This window comes from Hypanus sabinus, chromosome 15 (assembly GCF_030144855.1).
Source record: "Hypanus sabinus isolate sHypSab1 chromosome 15, sHypSab1.hap1, whole genome shotgun sequence".
Lineage (NCBI taxonomy): Eukaryota > Metazoa > Chordata > Chondrichthyes > Myliobatiformes > Dasyatidae > Hypanus > Hypanus sabinus.
In genome coordinates, this window is record NC_082720.1 from 19,147,340 (window position 1) to 19,170,389 (window position 23,050).

General features: G+C 42.5%; 1 protein-coding gene across 5 annotated transcripts in view; it reads right to left on the reverse strand.

The window, feature by feature from the left end:
* Positions 1–696: 696 nt before the first annotated feature.
* LOC132405342 (matrin-3-like) overlaps positions 697–23,050 on the reverse strand; it is a 53,707-nt gene continuing 31,353 nt past the window's right edge. For all 5 annotated transcript variants that reach the window (XM_059990067.1, XM_059990068.1, XM_059990069.1 and 2 more), the window contains exons 13-16: positions 16,494–16,640; positions 9,067–9,520; positions 8,498–8,619; positions 697–2,909 (exon numbers count right to left, since the gene is read on the reverse strand). In XM_059990067.1, coding sequence (XP_059846050.1) covers positions 2,820–2,909; positions 8,498–8,619; positions 9,067–9,520; positions 16,494–16,640 — 813 coding nt within the window. In that variant the 3' untranslated portion in view covers positions 697–2,819. The remainder of the gene's footprint in view (positions 2,910–8,497; positions 8,620–9,066; positions 9,521–16,493; positions 16,641–23,050) is intronic.

Genomic DNA, 23,050 nt, shown 5'->3' on the forward strand with positions numbered 1-23,050 from the left:
GGGAGGGAAGTTCAAGGGGGATATTAGAGCAATGTTTTTCACTCAGAGTGGTTGGTGCGTGGAATACACTGCCCGAGTAAGTGGTGGAGGCAGATACACTAGTGAAGTTTAAGAGACTACTTAGACAGGTATATGGAGGAATTTAAGGTGGGGGGTTATATGGGAGGCAGGGTTTGAGGGTCAGCACAATATTGTGGGCCGAAGGGCCTGTAATGTGCTATACTATTCTATGTTACTGTGAATGTCCTGAAGAAAATAAATCTCAGGGTGACCAAATTTACTTTGAAATTTGAAATCAGTACAGTTAACAAGTCATGCAATCCAAAGTGTTAACTATCAAGCAGTTTGATAAGGGCATAGATAACTTGAATGGTAATGCTCTTTATCTGTGGGTAGGGAAGATAAAACGAGAGGTCATAGGTTTAAGGTGAGAGATAGGCTTAAGGACCCATTTCATTGCTGTTTAATTCTACGTTGTCAATAATATAAAAAACAATAGGCACTGATGTAGGTCCAGTTCATTTAAACCATGGAGCAAGATGATGTTCCATAATTCAAAGGCTGTAATACTGAATAATTAAGAGCGTACACTGATAGATGAATTCTATCCAAGACAGGACATGTAGAGCAATCCACCTTGGTATCTAAGCATTGATTAGACTCTTACATCAGCAATAAAGACATCAGGGTCAGAAATGAAATTGCTTATGGAACCTCAATTTTATTAGCAAAACTGAAAATTCAGGCAAATAGAACTGACATTTTGTAATGGAATGATAGTCTAACATGCAAGTATTGGGAAAGTCAAAAGAAAATAATGTGTAGTAACTGAGTGAATTATAGGTTACAAATATCAATCAATCTAATTCCAAGCTAAAACTGTCCTGAAAATCCTAACTTATGTTTCTTTGTCAACAGAAAAAGCAAAAGCTAATGAACTCAATCATTGAAACCTGGAGCTTTATTTGAAGAATTACAAAACTACTTGTTTCTACTCAACTCAAACATGACACAACAGCAGGTTTTATACTTTGCTGCCTCTTGATTAAACCTACAAATTTTAACAGGATCATCAGCACACTGGCAATGGAATAACATTTAACTCTGGAGTTATTAAAATTAAAGTAATATTTGTTTAAATGCACAACATTTTACAAAAAGTTACTCAAATTCACTTGTTTACAAGATTACAACAGGACAAATCAAGGGACACTGACTTTTTGGAAACATTCAATTCTGAGTGCATTTGATAATTTTTTTAGTACTGGGGTCAAGTAAATATGCATTTTGGTAGCAATTTTTGACAATCTGCATGGATCATTGGTAACTAATACAAGTTGGTTTTATCATTCAGAAACAAATACTATACATTACTATACAATTTCAGGTAATTCAAGAGAAACAATATTTTAATACAAAATTCCTTTATCCAATTTATTCCGAATTGTGTAATCAAACTACTCCTACAAAAATAAGCTTAAAATTAGTTTTAATGGAAACAAACAGTAGTGATTCTTCAAGACTAATATTAACAATTAATGTTCCTAGTTTCTGAATATTTCTTACCAAGACAGAAGTTCAATTTATCTTTGTTGACTATAATTAAAGCTTGTGCTTTGGAGGAATCATCCTTAAGTTATTTGGGATTTCTTTAGCCACGAGGATAGTGAATCGATTGAATTTGTTTCCCCAGATGGAAATGGCGACAAAGACCAAGTCTTAAAGCAGAGGTTATTAGGTTCTTGATTGGTAAGGGTGTCAAAGGTTATAGAGAGATAACCAGGAGTATGGGGCTGAGAGAGAAAATAAATCAGTTGATATCAAATGTCAGAACAGATTTGATGGACCACATGGCCAAATTCTGCACCTATATCTTGTGGACCAATTTAATAAATTTGTTAAAAATCAGTTTTGTAAGATGTGTATTTTGTTGAAAAGTCAAAGTTGTAAAGTGATTCATATGTTAGTCAATAAGTAATTCCCTCTGCAAATGCAGCATAAATGAGACATTGCATAAACCAAAACCGTGGATTGATTTTGGTGTTAACTTGCATGGGTTTTATTTTAAACTGATGTAAATAAACAATTTACTAGAACCAAAATTTTACAACTTGAAGACTGAAATTAGCTTCTCAACTTCCAGCAACCCCTACCTTCCACATCAGAAAAACAAAAGATTGACATTAATTCAAATTAAAGAAATATATAATTGTATTTTGGTCTTTAACAGCTGTAGAGCATATTGCTTTACAAATTTATCAGGATTTCTACCATTTTGATGGCTCAAAAATCTCACCATCAACACCACATTCATCCTTTCTTTCCCCTTTAATACCAATGCCATGCAAGCTTCATTATTGTACAAATATGGGCCAACAAATGAATATTAGATATTTCTACAGATTTCAGTAATCATGTAACTTATTCTTGGTAAGCTGTTTTCTTTTACCTGCAACATTAAAACTTGACATTTGCCAAATATTTTCCAATTACTACCTTACAAAATTCACCAACTTCCTTAAATAAAGTAACCCAGATATGGTACTTGACCCAAAGCAGTTCCTGGGATAACTCAAGAACTGATATTCTAACAATATCTTAGAAATCCATCAATTCAATACCCTTGAAAGTTGACTGTCCCTATTCCTGAGAACTTAAATAGTTACTGCAAACAAAATCACTGCTGCCAATCTATTCATGCATGTCTGTACATTACAAAATTAAGACATCTAAACATTAAAAATAATAACCAATAAAACCAGGATGCTAAAAGAATTTGCAGCTAATAGGTTAGGTGTTACAGACTATCATAAGTAGAATCACTGGTCAGTTATTTCTTTGATCTCCACTTCAGGGCTTTGTTCTCTTTTGGATTTCCGGTAATCTTCAGCTTGCTTGTTCAAGGTTTTCTTTAAAAATAAAGAACATTAATGAGGCAATGTCATCATTGTTTTAGGAAGAGTCTTTAGACCCCCACCCCCATCACAATATAATGACCTGAGCTTAAGACGATTGTTATTGGGGCTGAGGTCTGAGAAAATAATTGTATTCTTTAAACTATTATCTGTTAGTGCAACTTAAGATACATATTCACTGTGTACTTCAAATTTCATCATTCTACTCACAAATCAATGTGGATCTCTCATTAAATTTTAAAAGTTTCTGTCAAACATAGTTGCATTGAATGGCATCATACTTCTTAAATTTAATTCAGCTTTATCCCATTGCATGAATTCTCAGTGTTCAGGTAGTCAAAACATACTCATGATTTCTTTTACAGTTGTATAAAGTTAATAGAAGACCACAAATTAGCTCTTCAAATATACATTTTCTACCTAGGTATATTCTAGCCCTCACAATTAGACACTAAATTCAGTAATTTTAGATGATTATCCTTTCCAGCTTGTATTGGGAACTGGCCAGTGTGACATAATGGCAATGGTAAGTCATCTTTTCTCTCCACAAATGCCATCTGCCTCAATGAATATTTCTAGCAATGGTTCCATTCTGTATCTCAGTTCTAGTACCATTTAATTTTCTTTTGCCTACATACATATCTCCCTTTGTTTCTGCGTTCATCAGCTAGATAGGCTGCAATTACTTAACCTTAAATCACCACTTTCAGTCAGCATAAACAATACTTTCTGGTTTCTACCCAGTTACAGATTCATTTTGTTCTCCCCAAACTCCTTTAAACTGTACAACATAGAAAACAAACTTGTTTTAAGTTAATCTTTCATGAGCACGAGGAAAGATCATCAATCTGAAATGTTTACCATCTAGCTTTCCAGATGTTACCTGATCTGCCAGATATAAAGAAATTTTTATTGCTTTCAATTCCAGTATTTGCCCCTTTTAAAATCCCACTCTGAGATGCAATAGACGTATTAACCATGTCATTTGTCCATAAATGCTCTCATTGCTGAATATTTCACTATTTAAGATATTCACAAGCATCATCTGTTTCAAGAAAATCAAGTTAGCCAAATAAGATCTGTCTTTTAATCAATCCATGTCAATGCCAAGAAAATAGTTGAAAATCGAAAATATTTTCTCTGGAGACCTCTCCTACCAGTAACATCAGACCAGACTGTAGTTCAACAATTTTGATTCTTTCTTTCCTCACCAATCAAGAATACACAGTCAGAAAGCCCTTCCCATACAAGTATACATCCACCCCATTCAACACTCAGCATCTCTTATTTTCTTGCAAAATTGAAGAATGATGAAGTGCAGTCATTTTGATTCTAAACCATGATGTGGCTCTAGATTGGCTTATGATCCCCCCCCCCCCCAACCCATCCTTCCACTTCGACTGATATGTATTTTTAAATAATTACTAGACAACTGAGTGACCCATTGGGGCACCCTTTGAGAGAAAGGTAGTGCAGTCTGATGTGATGTGCTTTAGAAATTAAAGAAGAAAAACTCAGTTTAAATAAAGATGCGAGGCAAGACAAGTATAGCTCCTCCTCATTTAACGAAGGACACTTTTGATGACAACATTTCTGGTTGATTTGCCACCCTTCAAGAATACTCTTAACATTTTCATTTCTTTTTCCCCAGCTTAAAGCCACATACAGCTGACCATGCAGGAACACCGGTTCCTCTAGATAAATCAACACATTCTCCATGGTTTATGTATATAGCAAAGCATGACTGTATCAGGAACAGGCTCCACTGAAGAGGGACATCTTCCCCTTCTTGGGAGTAATTGAGAGTAATTCTTGGGATCATGACAATGTCATTATTGAACGCACCAATGTTTATCTTTGCTACGATGACATTGTCGTGCAGTTCTTCCACCATCGTTAGCATTCCATTGCAAAGCCTTGGCGGATCCAAGTTCCTCACTGAAATGATGGGAGATCCCCTCTGCATTTCCAGTTTATGTGGGGGCAATCTAGTAAGTTCGACCGAATCAAGGAATTCTGTTGGAAAATGAGTGGCATTAGCTCCTTCACTTACAGCATTGAAAGAATAGTATTCTTTCAGGATTCCAGGGAAGCGTCTAATGCATATGAAGTTTATTTTTCGCATCATTTCATTGAGAGAAACCAAGATAGAATTCCTTGAAAATAGTTCTGCAGGATTGTCGAATGTTGGGTAGATTAAATCAATGCATTCTTCCATAGCTTTTGCTGGCAGAATCATATCTTCAGGTAATCCAATTTCATCCGATCAAGCTTGTCTTCTCCAACATCCAATAAGAACTCAGAATATCGCCCTTCTCCCTCACTCAATCGCATGTTTCTCTTCAATTGAAACTTGATGAAGCTTCTCCACAAGTACGATTCTTTTATGCATGAATTCTCCACATCAGCATCGTTTCCACATTCCACAACTGGTAAAAGCTGATGGAAATCGCCAGAGCAAATGGTTAAAATACCCCCGAAGGCCTCATTCTTGCCGCATACATCACGAAGAGTCTGGTCCACGGCTTTGAAGCTCCCCTCCTAATCACGGGGCACTCATCCCAAACAATAAGCCTTGCGTTTTGGAGTAGGAGTAAATTTGCAGTAATGGTGCTTTTAAAATCGACATTACAAAGGGCATTTTCATTGACTTTTGAGGGGTATTTTGAATCTTGAATGTGCTGTCCTACCACCAGGCATCAACGTTGCTACAGTACTTTATGATGCTACAGCAATATCAACACCTCCATCTTCCCTAACTTTAGCGAGGATCAAGTTGATGATAAATGTCTTGACTGTTCCTCCTGGTACATCAATGAAAATCATTGAAGAGAGAGTCCTTTCCAAGCAGTCGCACACATATTCATATACTTCTCTTTGCTCATTATTCAATAGGGGCTCCTTCTGTGAAACAAATTCCTTCTGTTCGCCTCTGTTGTACTGCAGTTCACACAATAATTCCAGATTGCCAGCACTTTGAATAATTGTACAATTTTTTGCTGTTGGCAAGTTATATTCTTCAAGTGTTTTGCCCAAGTTCTCAAGTTTCTCTTGGAAATACACAAGAGCATGTCCATGATGCCTTTCATCGATCATGATATTAGGATCATTGATAGTTCTCCTCTCCATTTGTAAGAAATCTTCAGACATTGCATTCTTGAACTGGTCCCTTAATTGCTGTGGATTGTTGATTTCAGTGTTTGTTAGCAAGACAACAAATCTCTCATTGCTCTGGGCATTTTTGTTCTCTCTGCTTCTTCCATAGTTTGCTGCCAATGATCGTCAGCTTGCAACAATTCCCTCTCTCTGCAGACGTCTTTGAATGATGGAAGGATCAACTCCATCATGTGTTTTCAATGATTCAAAAGATACTGGTCCCTTTATTGATGAAGAAGTCTCAAATAGTAGAGGTCACCACTTCGTGGAGAAACGGTATACATTCGACCCAGAACATTTGTTTCAAAACTCTTGAGAGTACTCCTCCACTCTTTTACCCATTCTCCTTCTTACCCATCTTATTAGTCCAAGCGTAGAATCTGGGAATATCTGCATAGTACAGGTTCTTGCAAATGGATCGCCAGTGCAAAGATGCATGAATTCCATTAAAGTGGTTCTTGCCATATCATTAATCAGTTGCACAGAAGCATTATCTCAAAAGAATACTTGATGCTGTTGGGGAAGGTGTACTTGAAGGCAAACAATGGCTGGTTCCCTCTCGTGAATTGGAAATCCAAGTATTGATCTGACAGCTTCAAAGGGCCCAATATATCTGCTTGTCAAATACTGTATGTTTTCGTATTCTCTATTCACTGCAAAAACTGCCCTATAACTCAAAGGTGGAATCGGCTCTGTGAGCATGATGAGGCACTGCAGAGACTGGCCATGTGCATGCGTCTTGACGTCACGTCCAAATTTCCACGATGGCTGATCAGCTCTTGGGTCAAGACAGGGCAGTTGATTTTGGCAAATGAACAATTTTATATAAATGTATAAGCCTGAATTTTGCCTGCATTCTGTAAGTTCGCACATTTTAAGTCGATTTAGCCAAAAATAGTGCCGCTGTAATGTACTGTTTGCGCAAATTGGAAGTCACAAACAGACAGACAAACAGAGCATGAGAGTTTTAGTATTACATAGATTTTTGTTTTCATTCTTTAAGCCAGTTGTCTATTCATATATCTTCTGCCCCTTCTTTTTAGGGAAAGATCTCCATTTTGTTTTTTGTACTCAGATAGCTTCTCTTTAGTCATACAAACCTCACATTTAGCTTGTAACACTTAACAATCCGAGGAGATTAAGATTGATGCAGATAGCCTTTCTTATTCCTTAACCCCCCAACCCCGCCAAGGGAAATAGTTTCATTTGCACCTAAACTATCTGTCCTTTGAGGTCTTCCCTAATAGTCAAGGATTGGTTGGACAAATTCAACAAAGCTGTATCATTTATTTTCAACTCATAACTCCCTTATTATGCATTTTATTAATAAATGTCATCCTTCTGTTATGCTAAACCCACAAGCATGACTACCATTCATTTTACAATAATTCCAAAAAATGTTACCCAATTTTGTCCCTAAAATTAAATCCAACAGCATTTCCTTCATTGGCTTGAAAGATATTGAAGACTCTTTAATGTCTTAAACCTTCTGTTCTTTTGCAATGTTTTTATATCTTTTTTCCCTTGCCAGTATTTTTAGAGCTCTTCCTGAACATCTGACATCTCTTTCCAACCTACTATGGTAGACTTCAAAAATACACCATTGCTAATTAACACCTTTGAGAACAATATTAAATCATTTTCTCTGCTTCTAGTTCCCACATGGCCCACTAATCTTGGCTACTCCCCACCATCTTTCTTACGGAAGAGAGGGAAAAATTACATGATTAAATGTTAATAATGGCAGACATCCATTTCCCATCTCCATATGATAACCACTTAGGGGAATTCCATGGTCAACAGACGAATACACAACAAAGTATCTGTGTCTTATACAACTGTCTTTATCCTTATGAACTCATTTGCTCCGTATTGTTACAAGTTATGCCTTCTGTCACTGTATATCATTCGTCAGAGAATTTCTGTGTAGTCTAAGGACTGAGTAAGCAAATACCACACCAACAACAGCCCCACCAAAACTCATCCTGAACTCAAGACAAAGCTTTAATTGTCCAATCCAACAAATTCAAAGAAATACAAATTTAAAAAGGCAAACCACATACATTTATAAGATTAAAAAACCTATAAACTTTGAATGTTAATCAAGCTGATAAACAAATAACAAGTTTTTGCCTAAAAATATGTGAATAAGGGTATTACAGAGATGGATGGTTACAGCACTTATTCCTTTTAATCCAAACTGTAATTCAAATAATACTAGCACACATGAAGTAAAGGAAGATGATGGCTTAAGCTGGTTTCCGTGGACAATTTGTCGATTCTTTACCTGGTCACTTAAATTTTGGGTTATTAGATGATGAACATGGTGAATCAATAGATCTTCAATCGCTTGAACAGTGTGAAGAACAAGGAAACACACAAAACATCTAACAACCACCTAAGATTACAGGCACCAGAATGCTCACCTTCAGCTTCTGATAATGAGGCAGGCTGCTACAGTGGGTTTTCTTTGCCACTTCCTCCTTTGTGTAAAAGAGGCAGCAGAGTGTGCAATAGTATCCAGTCTTTGGAACCACATAGTCTAGTCCTGTAATTAAAAAGAGGCAGCTTATTACAGCTTTTAAATCAGCAATGAACAAACTACCCAGGCAAGTGGAGACCAGATCATCTCACACCTGAAAATGTGCCTTTCAAGGGAGCAAAAAGAGGGAAAAACAACAGTACAGGATCTTCAGCCACCAAATCCATAGCATTTCAGTGGAGTTTTTGGATAACAGCTATAAATGCCAGTAATATTTACATTTTGCAGGAAAATAATTAGATTAAGAGACCACTGCTTCAGTTCAGCCAGAATGCACTAATTTGCAAATGGACCAGTATTGAAATGCGTGTGAATATACTATGAATGTCGCACTTGAGTAAATATATTTGCAAACTGCTTTAATTAAGTTAATGAACATATGAGTGTGACAAGCACCATAAAAAATATTAAAGTATAGCAGTCTTGCATTTTTTCAAAGAAACTCCTTCCTACCTATAGGGTTGTTGGGCTGATATGGTCCAAGTTGATACTCATCTGGAGTAGGAGATCGTGATCGAGCACGCTTGCTTTCCGGTTCTGCACAAGTTGAGATTGTCTCTCCCTGCATTTCACTCTTTTCATCTGATTCCATCTTACTGTCAATCAGCTCATTTCCATCTTCACTACCATCTTTTTGGTCACTTTCTGTTCTTTTAGTTTTGATGCTCTTTCCCCTCTTTTGACCATGTTTTACTTTAGGTTTCTCTACATCCTCTTCTTCTTGCTCAGTGGTATCCTCTGATTTCTCTGTTAAAATGCTTACATTGGCTTCATCAGTTTCCAGTTTACTACTCTCTGCACAAGGTGTCAGATCTTCCAGATCCAGATTTCCAGCTTCCACATCACCAACTTCATCCACAGTTACAAATTCATCTATGTTTTCAGGAAAGCATTCTTGCTTCGGCTCCTAGAGAAAATCAAATGTTATGAAATGCTTTGAACTTCTGCTCCAGTTACTCTCAAACATTATTTTAATGGTCAAAAACACACCTAATCTTATCAAGACAGTGCTACTGTTCTGGGAAACCTCCAGCCTCCTGGATAACAACATTAACAGCAGGTGCTCAGAGCTGTAGCTCTTCAGAGAACGTGTTAAGAAAGTGAAGATACAACTCATTGACCTTCGACTCATATGGGAAACTGAGGAGACAAATAAACAGGAGCTACAGGGAGGTAGTCACCCTTAAGTTGCAGGGGGCAGGTACCTGGGTGAATCTGTTAGGAAGCGAAAAAGAACAGAGTACCCCTGTGACCACCCCTCTCAATAACAAGTATACCATTTTCGATACTGTGGGGCAGAGGGAGAAGAGGATGCAGTAGTGATAAGGACTTTCATTGTTACAGATGACATGAGAACGTGGACTTGACAGAAACTTCTGGATGATATGGTATGCTGCCTCCCAGGTGCCAGGGTCGGGGACGTACCAATTGGGTCCACGGCATCCTAAAGACAGAGCATAAGCAGCTAGAAGGCTTGGTACATATCGACACCAATGACACAAGAAAGATCCTGAAGAGAGAATTTAAGAAGCTAGGTGGAAAGCTGAAAAGCAGGGCCTCCAGGTCTCTGGATTGCTATCTGTGCTACACACCACTGAAGGTAATAGGATTGATTTGGCAGATGAATACATGGCTGTGGAACTGGTGCAGGGGACAGGATTTCAGATTTCTGTCACTGGGATCTCTTTTGGGGAAGGTAGGACATGTACAAAAGGAACCGGTTATATCTGAAACCTGGGGGACCAATATTCTAGCGGGCAGGTTTGCTGGAACAGCTGGGGAGGGTTTAAATGAATCTGCTATGGGGATGGAAAACAATGAATAGGCTGAGGGTGGGGCAGTTGTATAAAAAGGCAGTGTGCAGTGAGACTGTCAAGAAGAACAAGCAACTGATAAGCAAAACTGCCGTCACTGGGATGAGTTGCAGTATAATGGGGACAAAAAAATTGAAACAAGGTGACTGAAGGTGTTATACATGAATGCACACAGTATATGGAATAATGTAGATGATCTTCAAGTGCAGTTATTTTTCTTATTTTTTGGCATTGCAGCGCGGAATAGGCCCTTTAAACTGCGCTACCCAACAATCTCCCAATTTAATCCGAGCCCCATCATGGGGCGATTTACAATAACCCACCAACCAGTATATCTTTGGACTGTGGAAGGAAACTGGAGCACCTGGAAGAAACTTACACAGTCACAGGAAGAACACATGAGCTCTTTACAAGCAGCTGTGGAAACTGAACCTAGGTGGCTGGTATTGTAAAGTGTTGTGCTAACCACTACGCTACCATCCCACCCAGATATGACGTGGCCATTACTGAATTAAAGCTGGAAGAAAAATATAGCTGGCAGCTTAACATCCAAGGATACATATAATATCCACAGGACAGGTAGGTAGGCAGAAGGGGTGGTATGGCTCTGTTAGTAAAAATTTAAAAAAAGTAAATCAAATCAAATCCTTGGAGGTGTCAGAGGATCAAATTAGAATCACTGTGCATAGAGTTGAGGAACTGCAAGAGTAAAAAGACCCAACTGGGAGTTACATACAGGCCTCTAAACAGTTGCCAAGATGTGGCTACAAATTACAATAGAAGATAGAAAATAGATGTCAAAAGGGCAACCTTATGCTCGTCATGGGGAAAATTTCAATATGTAGGTAGATTGGGGAAAATTAAGTTGGTGCTGAATTCCAAAAGATAATTTATAGAATGCAAGTGATATGCGCGCGCCTCACAGTCTCACTCCTGCCAGTCTTGCATCGGCTTTGGTAACGTATGGATGCGAGATCTTGCGCTCTTAAACTTTTGTTGGTTTTACCTACAGTACAGTGATTCTGTGCTTGAAATATTTAACTATGCCTCCTAATCGTCCGATGTCATGTCCTGGGCCATCAGCCGAGTGGCAGAGAACCACTTTAACAATTGAAAAAAAGTTGGAAATTATAAATGGCGTGGCATCAGCTGAAGGTAACGCAGCTCTGGGACACTGCTGCCAGGAACAGAATCTTGTCTTTGAAGTTCTTTTGTTGCTTGACAATGCGCCAGACCATCCTAAACATTTGGGCAGCATTCATTGTAACATAACTGTGCGTCTCCTGCCGCCTAACACATTGCTGATTCAACCACTCGACCAAGGTGTGATCCACATTCAAGGTGTATGTATTTTTTTATGGCAAACTCTCTCTCAGATGCTGCAAGCAACAGATGATTTTGAAAATCCTAGGAGTTTACCAATGGTGAGGGAATGGTGGAAATCAGAACACTTGGTACAAATGGCGATGAACATGGACCAAGTTTAGAACGGAGTCACATTTCAGTTGTTCCCTGCAGTCAACCCTTCTTCCCTGCAAGCAAATTTAATCCTGAAAAACAAAATGCTGCAAAGCAAACAACCCTCACCACTTTCTTCAAACTGGTGCCATCTCCTGCTGCTGGCAGTTCTAAGAGTTCTGTGAATGTTCCTTAACACCTTGCTGTGCTTGATATGATCCTGACGACCATAACCATCCATCTTATCCAGGTAAAGCTGCCTGACACCATAACAACCACTCACCTCCCAGAGTGAACACACCTGCCACTGTTGGTGAGTACTGTACACCCCAGAATGTTAACTTTCTATGATTTATTACATTGAATATTATCTTAAATTGATGAAATATAATACAAATGTTGTCTTGTGGTACTGCTTTTGTGTCGTATTGGTATGATAGTGTGAGTAAATTACAAATAAAACATATTTAGCAAGCCCCCGGAACACATCCCTATTTTCTCTATTTTAAATAATTATCCACATTACGCGATTTCACATTATGCGTCAGCTTCGAGGAACATATTCCCCGCATATAACGAGGATAGGGTGTTTTCTTGACTGGGTATTGTGTAATGAACTGGACTGGATTAGGGAGCTTAAGGTAAAGAAACCCTTAGGCGACAGTAATCATAACATAATAGAACTCACCCTGCAATTTCAGAGGAGAAGCCAAAGTCAGATGCATCAGCATTACAGTGAAGAAAAGAGGAAATTACAGCGGCTGGCCAATGTAGACTGGATAGAGACACTAGCAGAGATAATTGAGAACAGCAATGGCTGGAGTTTCCAGGAACAATTCCGAAGATGCAGGATAGATGCATCACAAAGTAATATTCTAAAGACAAGATAATGCAACCGTGGCTGACAAGGAAGTCAAAGCCAAAATAAAAGCAAAAGAGAAGGCATATAATAGAGCAAAATTTAGTGGGAAGTCAGTGGATTGGGAAGCTTTTAAAAACAGCAACTAAAAAAGCCAGAGACAAAATGAAAAAAGTAAGCTAGCCAATAACAAAGAGGATACAAAAAGCTCATTCAAATATATAAAATGAGGCCAGAGTAGGTATTGGACCACAGGACAGTTAGTAATGAGGGAAAAGGAAATGGCAGACAAACTTAGAAGTATTTTGCAGTTGGCTTCTCTGTAGAGGACATTACCAGTATGCCAGAAATTCAAGCATGTCAGGGACTAGGAGTGGGGTTGCAATTACAAGGGAGTAGGTTCTTGGGAAACTTGAAGGTCTGAAGGTAGATTAGTCACCTGGAACAAATGGACTGCACCCCAGGTTTCTCAAGGAGATTATTTTGGCGTGGTTCTGGAGGACTGGAAAATTGCAAATGCCACTCCACTCTTCAAGAAGAGAGAGGCAGAAGAAAAGAAATTATAGGACAGTTGGCCTGACCTCAGTGGCTGGGAAGATGCTGCAGACAATTGTTAAGGATGAGGTTTCAGGGTACTTGGAGGCACATGATAAAATAGCCAAAGTCAGCATGGTTTCCTTAAGGGAAAATCTTGCCTGACAAATCTGCTTCTTTGAAGAAATAACAAGAAGGACAGACAAAGCAGAATTAGAAGATTTTGCGTACCTGGGTTTTCAGAAGGCCCTTGGCAAGATGCTGCTTAACAAGGTAAGAGGCCATGGTGTTACAGGAAAGATACTAGCATGGATAGAGCATTGTCTGATTGGCAGGAGGCAAATAGGGAGAAAGGGAGCCTTTTCTGATTGGCCGCTGGTGACTTACGGTGTTCTGCCGGGGTCGGTGTTGGGACTGCATCTTTTTATGTTGTACATCATTGATCTGGATGACAGAATTGGTGGCATTCTGGCCAAGTTTGCAAATGATATGAAGACAGGTGGAGGGGCAGCTACTGTTGAGGAAGCAGGGAGGCTGCAGAAGAACTTAGTTCAGCAGAATGGGCATAGAAGTGGCAGATGAAATACAGTGTGTGAAAGTAATGATCATACACTTTGGGTGAAAATATAAAAGCCACCAATTACTTTCTAAATGGGGAAAATGAGGAGCATGGTGGCTTGGGAGTCCTCTTCCAGGAATCCCTAAAGGTTACCCTGCATGTTGAGTTGGTGGTGAGGAATCCAATGTTAGAATCAGAATCAGGTTTAATACCACCAGCACGTCATGAAATTTGCTGACTTTGCAGCAGCAGTACATGGCAATACAGCAAATATAGATATTAAATAGTTAAATTATTAATGCAAAAAATAGTGAGGTAGTGTTCATAGGTTCAAAGTCAATTCAGAAGTTGTATGGCTCGGGGAAGATGGTGTTCCTCAATCATTGAGAGTATGCCTTCACACTTCTGTACCTTGTTTCCGTTGGTAGCAATGAGAACAAGGCATTACCTAAGTGATGAGGTATCACTCCCTGAAGATCTCCTGGATACTATGGAGGCTAGTGCCCATGATGGTACTGATTAAGTTTATAACACTCTGTAGCTTCTACCCTGTGCAGTAGCACACGATACCAGACAGTGATGCAGCCAGTTACAAAATTCTCCATGGTACATCCGCAGAAATTTGTGAGTGTGATATACCATGTCTCCTCAAACTCCTAATGAAATATAGCTGCTGTCATGCCTCCTTTGTAGTCGTATCAATATGTTGGGTCCAGGATAGCTCTTCAGAGAAACTGATACCCAGGAACTTGAAGTTGCTCATCCTTTAAACTTCTGATCCCTCTGAGGGATTGGTGTGCTTTCTCTCTTCTTATGCTTTCCGAAATCCAATCAGATTTTTGGTCTTACTGGCATTGAGTGCAAGGTTGTTGCGGCAACACCACTCAACTAGCTGATATATCTCACTATTAAACGCCCTCTACATCCCCATCTGAAATTCTGCCAATGGCTCCATGGTCAGCAAATTTACAGATGGCATTTGAGCTGTGCCAAGTCACACAGTCATGGGTGTAGAGAGGGAGCAGAGCAGTGGGCTAAGCACACATCCCTGAGGTGTGCCAGTGTTGATGACAGCGAGGTGGAGACATTATTTCCAATCCGCACAGATTGTGGTCTTCTGTTTAGAAAACTGAGGGAGGTACAGAAACCCAGGTTCTGGAGCTTTTCAATCAAAAATGTAGTCAATAAACAGCATCCTGTCATACTGAATTATATTGTCCAGGTGATCCAAGGTCATGTGAAGAGCCAATGAGATTGCGTCTGCAGTAGACCTATTGTGGCAAATTGCAGTGGGTCTAAGCCCTTGCTGAGGAAACAGTTAATTCTAGCCATAACCGAACTCTCAAAGCACTTCATCACCATAGATGTGAACGCTACTGGATGGTAGACATTAAGGCAGTTAGGAATAATTGTAGCCCTTTTGAAGCAGTTGGGAACTTCCACCTATAGCGACATGAGCAAAAATGTCTTTGAACACACCCGCCAGTTGATTAGCACAGGCTTTCAAAGCCTTACCAGGTACTCCTTTGGGTCCTGCCACCTTGCAAGGGCTTACCCTATTGAAAGACAGCTTGAGGTCAGCCTCCGAGACAGAGATCACAGGATCACCAGGTGCTGCAGAGATCCTCATAACTGCAGTTTTATTCTTCTTTTCAAAGCAAACATAAAACACATTGAACTAGTCTGGGAGTGAAGCAGCACTGCCATTCATGATGTTAAGTTTTACTTTATAGGAAGTAATGGCCTGCAAACCCTGCCAGAGTTGATCTCAGTACATCTGAGTTCCCCTCCAACCCCATTTGGAATTGTTCCAAAGCTCTCGCAATAGCCCTCCACAAGTCGCACCCGATTCTCTCGTAGACCTGGGTTGCCAGACTTAAATGCCACAGATCTAGCCCTCAGCAAACTACAAACCTGCTGGTTCATCCATGGCTTTTGATTTGGGTTTGAATACAGTCCAGTCCATGGATTCAAAGCAGTCCTGTAAGCACTCCTGTGCTTCCATACCTTTTTGGTCCTGACTCCTGGTGCTGCAGTCTTCAGTCTCTGCATATATTCAGAGAGAAGTAGTACATCCAGGTGATCAGATTTTCCAAAGTGTGGGCATTGGATAGCACGGTTAGTGCTCTTTGTAGTGGTGTAACAGTGGTCTAGTGTGTTGATTCCTCTGGTGGTGATTTGTTGGTAACAATTATTTAGAGACTTTTTCAAACTGACCTGATTAAAATCCCCAAAATGACGGGAGAGACGTCAGAATGTGCTGTTTAATGCCTGTTCATATTCGCTCTAAAACCGGTTTTACCCTGAGGTGGGATGTACACTGTTACCAAGATGATTGCTGAAATCTGCTGTGGCAGACAAAATGGACAACACTTGATTGTGAGAAGTTCCAGGAGCAGTGTACAAGACTTGGACAGAACCACCATATATGAACACCATGAGGAGTTGATCATGAAACATACTCCATCTCCCCTGCCTCTGAAGGACTCAGCAATCCTATCTTGATGGTGTACTGTGGACCCAAACAAGATGCATCGCTGTTTCCGGAATGGAGGGGGTTACCTAAGATTCCTAAGATTCCATGAAACAAAAAATGCAACAGATTTTAATGACCCTCTGATACAGCACTCTAGCACAGATCTTAAATTTTATTTACCATAGACTGCATGGTCAGTCTTTGTTGCATCCTTAAACGAACTTTTACACCACCACGGCGTCCTCTCTTCCGCTTTTTTATAGTGGATCCGCACCAGCTATCAGAGTCCACTTGAGTACCGTCGGTTTTGCATTCATCTTGAGAAGACTAAAATATAAAAATAAGGATATAATTACCAAAGCTTTTAAGGCACTGGTCAAGCCTCACTATTGAGTATTGCGATCAGTTTTGGACCCCTCATCTGAAAAACAAGATGTGCTGGGATTGGAAAGGGTCCAAAGGAGGTTCACAAAACTGATTCAAAAAATGAAAGGGTTAACATACCAGTAGCTTTTGTTGGGTCTAGGCCTGTTTCTTGCTGAAGTTTAAGAGGATTGGAGGAAATCTCATTGAAACCTATTGAATATAGTATTGAAATCTATTGAATATGCAAAGGCCTAGATAAAGTGGCTGTTTTCCATAGACAGGGAGATGAGGATCAGAGGGCACAACCTCAGAATAGAGGGATGTCCATTTAGAACACAGAGAGGGGTTCCCAACCCAGGGTTCATAGACCCCTCAGTTAATGGTAAGGGTCCTTGGCATAAAAAAAGTTTGGAGCCTCTGGATGAAGAGTAATTTCTTCAGCCAGAGGATGGTGAATCTGTGGAATTCACCGCTACAGGCGGCTGTGAAGGCAAAGTCACTAAGTATATTTAAGCAGAGATTGATAAGTTAGGGGAGAATGCAGGAGAATGACTGACAGGCAAATGGATCAGCCATGATCAAATGGTGGAGCAGACTGAATAGCCTAATTCAGCTCCCATGTCTTATGGTCTATGTAACTATCTCAGCTTCAACTCTTCCCTCTCCCCCAATATCAGACAGTCAATAAGTTTCCTTTTCAAAGGGCAAGTTATAGGAAAACATGAATATACAGATATACAACCAATTTTACAGATATTAGAAATTCTAAGCAACACAGAATATGCAGGAGCAACTCAACAGGTCAGACAGCATCTACAAAGGGAAATGGAAAGTCACCATTTTGGGCAAGACCCTTCATCAGGGCTGGAAAGGAAAGGGGTAGAAGCCAGGATAAAAAGATAGGGAGGGAGGAAGGAGCAAAACTTAGCAGAAAATAGCTGAATCAGAAGAGAGGGGGACGGGGATGAAAGGGAATGATGTGAGTAGGCAGGAGGTGATGGGTGGAAGAGGTAAAGGGCTGAAGATACGACAGGAGAGTAAACCATGGAATAAAGGAAGGAGGTGGGGAAAGAGGAAAGTAATAGGCAGGTCAAAAGGGCAACGGTGTGAGAGGGTCATCAAAATAAGAGAAAGCAAAGGGGAGGGCCAGGAACAAGGAAAACAGAGAAAGTAGTTAAAGGAAATTAGAGAAATCAAATTTGATGCTGTTAGGTTGGAGACTACAAAGATGGAATATGAGATGTTGCTCCTTCGACCTGCACTTGGTCAGTACAAGCAGCCATGATCAGACATATCAATGTTAGAATGAGAAGTGAAACTGGAATGTGTGGCCACCAGAAGATCCTGGCTTCTGAGCCAGATAGAACAAAAGTGCAATATCTCATATTATGTTTTCCCCCAAGCATTGACTGTCCATTTCCTTACACATACGGGGGACTGTTGTCAAGGGCAAATGGAGTACCTCAACTCCATTTGTTAAATGCAGATTTTCCCAGTGGCCATTTTAATTTGACTCCCATTTAAGTTTCAACATGTTGGTCAATATAGCCTCTTTTTGTACTACAAAGAGGCCACTCTCAAGGTTGAAGAGCAATACCTCATTTTATCTGGATAGCCTCCAACCTGATGGCATGAACATCAATTTTTCCTTCCAGAAAAAACTCCCCTCCTCTTATTCCCCACTCTAGCCTCGTACCTCTTCTCATCTGTCTATCAGCTTCCCCTGGTTCCCCTCCACCCCATGGTCCACTATCCTCTTTCAAGATTTCTTCCACTCCAACACTCTACCTTTCCCACACACCTGGTTTCCACCTATCACCTTCCGGATATCCACCTTCCACTACCCCAACCTTCTTATTCTGACTCCTTCCTTTCTAGTCCTGAAGGAGGGTCTCAGCCCGAAATGTTGACAGTTCATTAACTTCCACAGATGCTGCCTGACCTGGTAAGTTTCCCCAGCACACTTTTTAGTTGCTTTCTTTTGATGTTGCCTCAGTACTTTGATAGCTTTCCTCCTTCCCAGAATCCCCACACCCTCCATGCTTGGAATCCCACTAACATCAAACAGGTTGACACGAGGAAATCTGCAGATGCTGGAAATTCAAGCAACACACACAAAAAGCTGGTGGAACGCAGAAGGCCTGGCAGCATCTATAAGGAGAAGCACTGTCGACGTTTTGGGCCAAGACCCTTTGTCAGGACTAACTGAAAGGAAAGATAGTAAGAGATTTGAAGGTAGCAGGGGGAGGGGAAAAAGCGAAATGAAAGAAGACCGGAGGGGGTGGGGTGAAGCTGAGAGCTGGAAAGGTGATAGGCAAAAGGGATACAGAGCTGGAGAACGGAGAGGATCATTGGACAGGAGGCCTAGGGAGAAAGATAGGGGGAGGGGAACACCAGAGGGAGATGGAGAACAAGCAGAGTGATGGGCAGAAAGAGAGAAAAAAAAAAGGAAGGGGGAAAAAAAACTAAAACTAAATATATCAGGGATGGGGTAAGAAGGGGAGGAGGGGCATTAACGGAAGTTAGAGAAGTCAACGTTCATGCCATCAGGTTGGAGGCTACCCAGCTGGTATACAAGGTGTTGTTCCTCCAACCTGAGTGTGGCTTCATCTTGACAATAGAGGAGGCCATGGATAGACATATCAGAATGGGAATAGGATGTGGAATTGAAATGTGTGGCCACTGGGAGATCCTGCTTTCTCTGGCGGACAGAGCGTAGGTGTTCAGCGAAACTGTCTCCCAGTCTGTGTCAGGTCTCACTAACATATAAAAGGCCACACCGGGAGCACCGGACACAGTATACCACACCAGGCGACTCACAGGTGAAGTGTCGCCTCACCTGGAAGGACTGTCTGGGGCCCTGCAGGGCCCTGGTGGTGAGGAGGGGGGAAGTGTAAGGGCAGGTATAGCACTTGTTCCGCTTACAAGGTAAGTGCCAAGAGGGAGCTCAGTGGGAAGGGATTGGGGGGGGGGGGGGGGGGGGAGACAAACGGACAAGGGAGTCGTGTAGGGAGCAATCCCTGCGGAAAGCAGAAGTGGGGGGAGGGAAAGATGTGCTTGGTTGTGGGATCCCTTTGGAGGTGGCAGAAGTTACGGAGTATTATGTGTTGGGGTGGTAGGTGAGGACAAGGGGAACCCTATCCCGAGTGGGGTGGTGGGTGGATGGGGTGAGGGCAGATGTGCGGGAAATGGGAGAGATGCATTTGACAACGGAGTTGATGATGGAAGAAGGGAAGCCTCTGTTTAAAAAAAGAAGACATCTCCTTCATCCTGGAATGAAACGCCTCATCCTGAGAGCAGATGCGGCGGAGGCGGAGGAATTGTGAGAAGGGGATAGCATTTTTGCAAGAGACAGGTTGGGAAGAGGAATAGTCCAGGTAGCTGTGAGAGTCAGTATGCTTATAGTAGGTATCCGTAGATAAGCCGTCTCCAGAGATGGAGACAGAAAGATCAAGAAAGGGGAGGGAGGTGTCAGAAATGGACCAGGTAAATTTGAGGGCAGGGTGAAAGTTGGAGGCAAAGTTAATTAAGTCAACAAGCTCAGCATGCATGCAGGAGGCAGTGCCAATGCAGTCATCGATGTAGCGAAGGAAAAGAGGGGGACAAATACCTGTATAGGCTTGGAACATGGACTGTTCCACAAAACCAAAAAGTCAGGCATAACTGGGACCCATGCAGGTGCCCATGGCTACACCTTTGGTTTGGAGGAAGTGGGAGTAGCCAAAGGAAAAATTATTGAGAGTAAGAACTAATTCCGCTAGACGGAGCAGAGTGGTGGTAGGGGGAATCCCCACTCGGGATAGGGTTGGCACCCAATTCAGAACAGAAAAATACAAGAGGAATAACAAATACAATACACAGGAGGCAGGCTCTACCATTCATAACTATGGCTGATCTTCTATCTCTGTTCCATTTTCTTGAACAGTCCCATAACTGTATCACTTTTAATATTCACCAATCCACCTAATTTTGCATAAAAATATACAATTCCAAAGACTCACCATTCACCAAAAAGACAAGTTACTGCTCACTTCAATCCAAATTGGCCTAACTTTACCCCCTACACTAAGAATATAACCTTTGGTGTTAGGCGCAAGCAGGTGCAAAATTCTTTCTGCAGCTTGTCTGTCAAACTGTAAAAGTTTCAACAAGAAATCCCTTTCAATTATGAACCTCTGAGCGACCACGGGCCCCACATTCACTTAACCTCTTCTTGATTAGCAAACTAGTCGTTCCTAGATTTGGGCCAGAAAACTATTCAAATAAAACAACAGTATATTTTAATTTTTCTCCTAAAGTAAACAGATCAAAATTGAGGTACTGTGGCGACCCATTTCCTGGCGTATCCGAACCGACTCACAATTAGATAGCCTACGGGGGTTTGCGAGCACAGAGCTTTGGAGCCTCTGTGCCATGGGGGGCCGGTTGACAGAGGCTTAAAAGTAAGGCTGAAGTTTTCGAATAAAGTTTTTTCCTTCGACTGCAGTTACCGACTCCGTGTCGTAATTTTAGCGCTGCGTGTAGCACACCACTACAATTGGTGACCCCGACGGTCCAAACGATTTTTGGACCAGAAATGACCGACGCCGCCTCTGTTCATGCGGTTTCGTTGAAACTGCCGGGTTTCTGGACACAGCGCCCGGACCTATGGTTCCAGCAAGCCGAAGCCCAATTCCACGTTCACCAGATCACCTCAGAAGACACCCGCTACTACTACGTGGTGAGCTCCCTCGACCAGGACACAGCGGCCCAGGTCGCGGAGTTCGTACAGTCGCCCCCGGCAGACGGCAAGTACACGGAATTCAAAGCTCTGCTCCTCAGGACTTTCGGACTCTCACGGCGTGAGCGAGCTGCCCGTTTACTGCACCTGGACGGCTTGGGCGACAGACCTCCATCGGCTTTAATGAATGAGATGTTGTCTCTGGCCGACGGACACACATGCCTCATGTTTGAGCAGGCATTCCTGGAGCAGCTGCCCGAGGACATATGCCTGCTGCTGTCCGACGCGGATTTCAGTGACCCCCGGAAGGTGGCAGCCCGGGCGGACTTGCTGTGGAACGCCAAAAAGGTGAGCGGGGCGTCCATCGCACAGATCTCCCAGCCACGCTTCCAGCAGCAAACCAGTCCAGGCCCAGCCGCAGAGCCCGCCAACCCCCGGCCCAAAGAAACCCTGGTGTTTCTACCACCAGCGGTGGGGCGCAGAAGCCCGCCGTTGTTGCCCGCCCTGCAAGTTCCCGGGAAATGCCAGGGCCAGCCGCTGCTGATGGCTACGGCGGCTGGCCATCGGGATAGCCTCCTGTATGTGTGGGATAGAAGGTTGGGACGCCAGTTTTTGGTCGATACTGGGGCTGAGATCAGCGTTTTACCTCCGACGGGTTACGACACCCGCAGCAGGGCACCGGGTCCCCCCCTGAGGGCCGTGAACGGCAGCACCGTAAGGACCTATGGCACCCGTCAGGTGCAGCTACAGTTCGGCTCCAGCCAGTTCACGTGGGACTACACTGGCCGCCGTAGCCCAACCGCTTCTGGGTGCGGATTTTTTGCGGGCTCACAGCCTACTGGTCGACCTGCCCAGGAAGAGACTGGTCCACGCCGAGACCTTTCAGACGTTCTCCCTGGGTGCAGCCCAGTTGCCAGCCCCTTACCTCGGCTCCATCACGCTGTCCGACAACGACTTCACCAGGGTCCTGGCGGAGTTCCCATCGGTTCTGGCACCGCAGTTCACAGCGGCCATGCCCAGGCACGGCGTACAGCACCACATCCCGACCCAGGGACCACCCCTCCACACCCGCGCTCGGCAGCTTCCCCTGGACAAGCTCCGACTGGCGAAGGAGGAGTTCCAGAGGATGGAGGAATTGGGGATCATCTGGCGGTCCGACAGCCCATGGGCCTCCCCCCTGCACATGGTGCCCAAAGCGACGGGGGGCTGGAGACCGTGCGGCGACTACCGCAGGCTGAACGAGGCTACCACACCGGACCGCTACCCTGTGCCGCACATTCAGGACTTTGCAGCAAACCTGCACGGCGCACGGATCTTCTCCAAGGTAGATCTCATCCGGGGATACCATCAAATCCCGATGCATCCTGACGACGTCCCCAAAACGGCTCTCATCACCCCTTTCGGCCTTTTCGAGTTCCTCCGCATGCCGTTCGGCCTGAAGAATGCCGCACAGACATTCCAGCGGTGGGACGGGACCTGGACTTCGCGTTCATCTATTTGGATGACATCCTCATAGCCAGCGGCAGTCGTCAGGAGCATCTGTCCCACCTCCGTCAACTCTGCGCCCGACTGAGTGAGTACGGTCTTACAATCAACCCCGCCAAATGCCAGTTCGGACTCGATACCATTGACTTCCTGGGCCACAGGATTA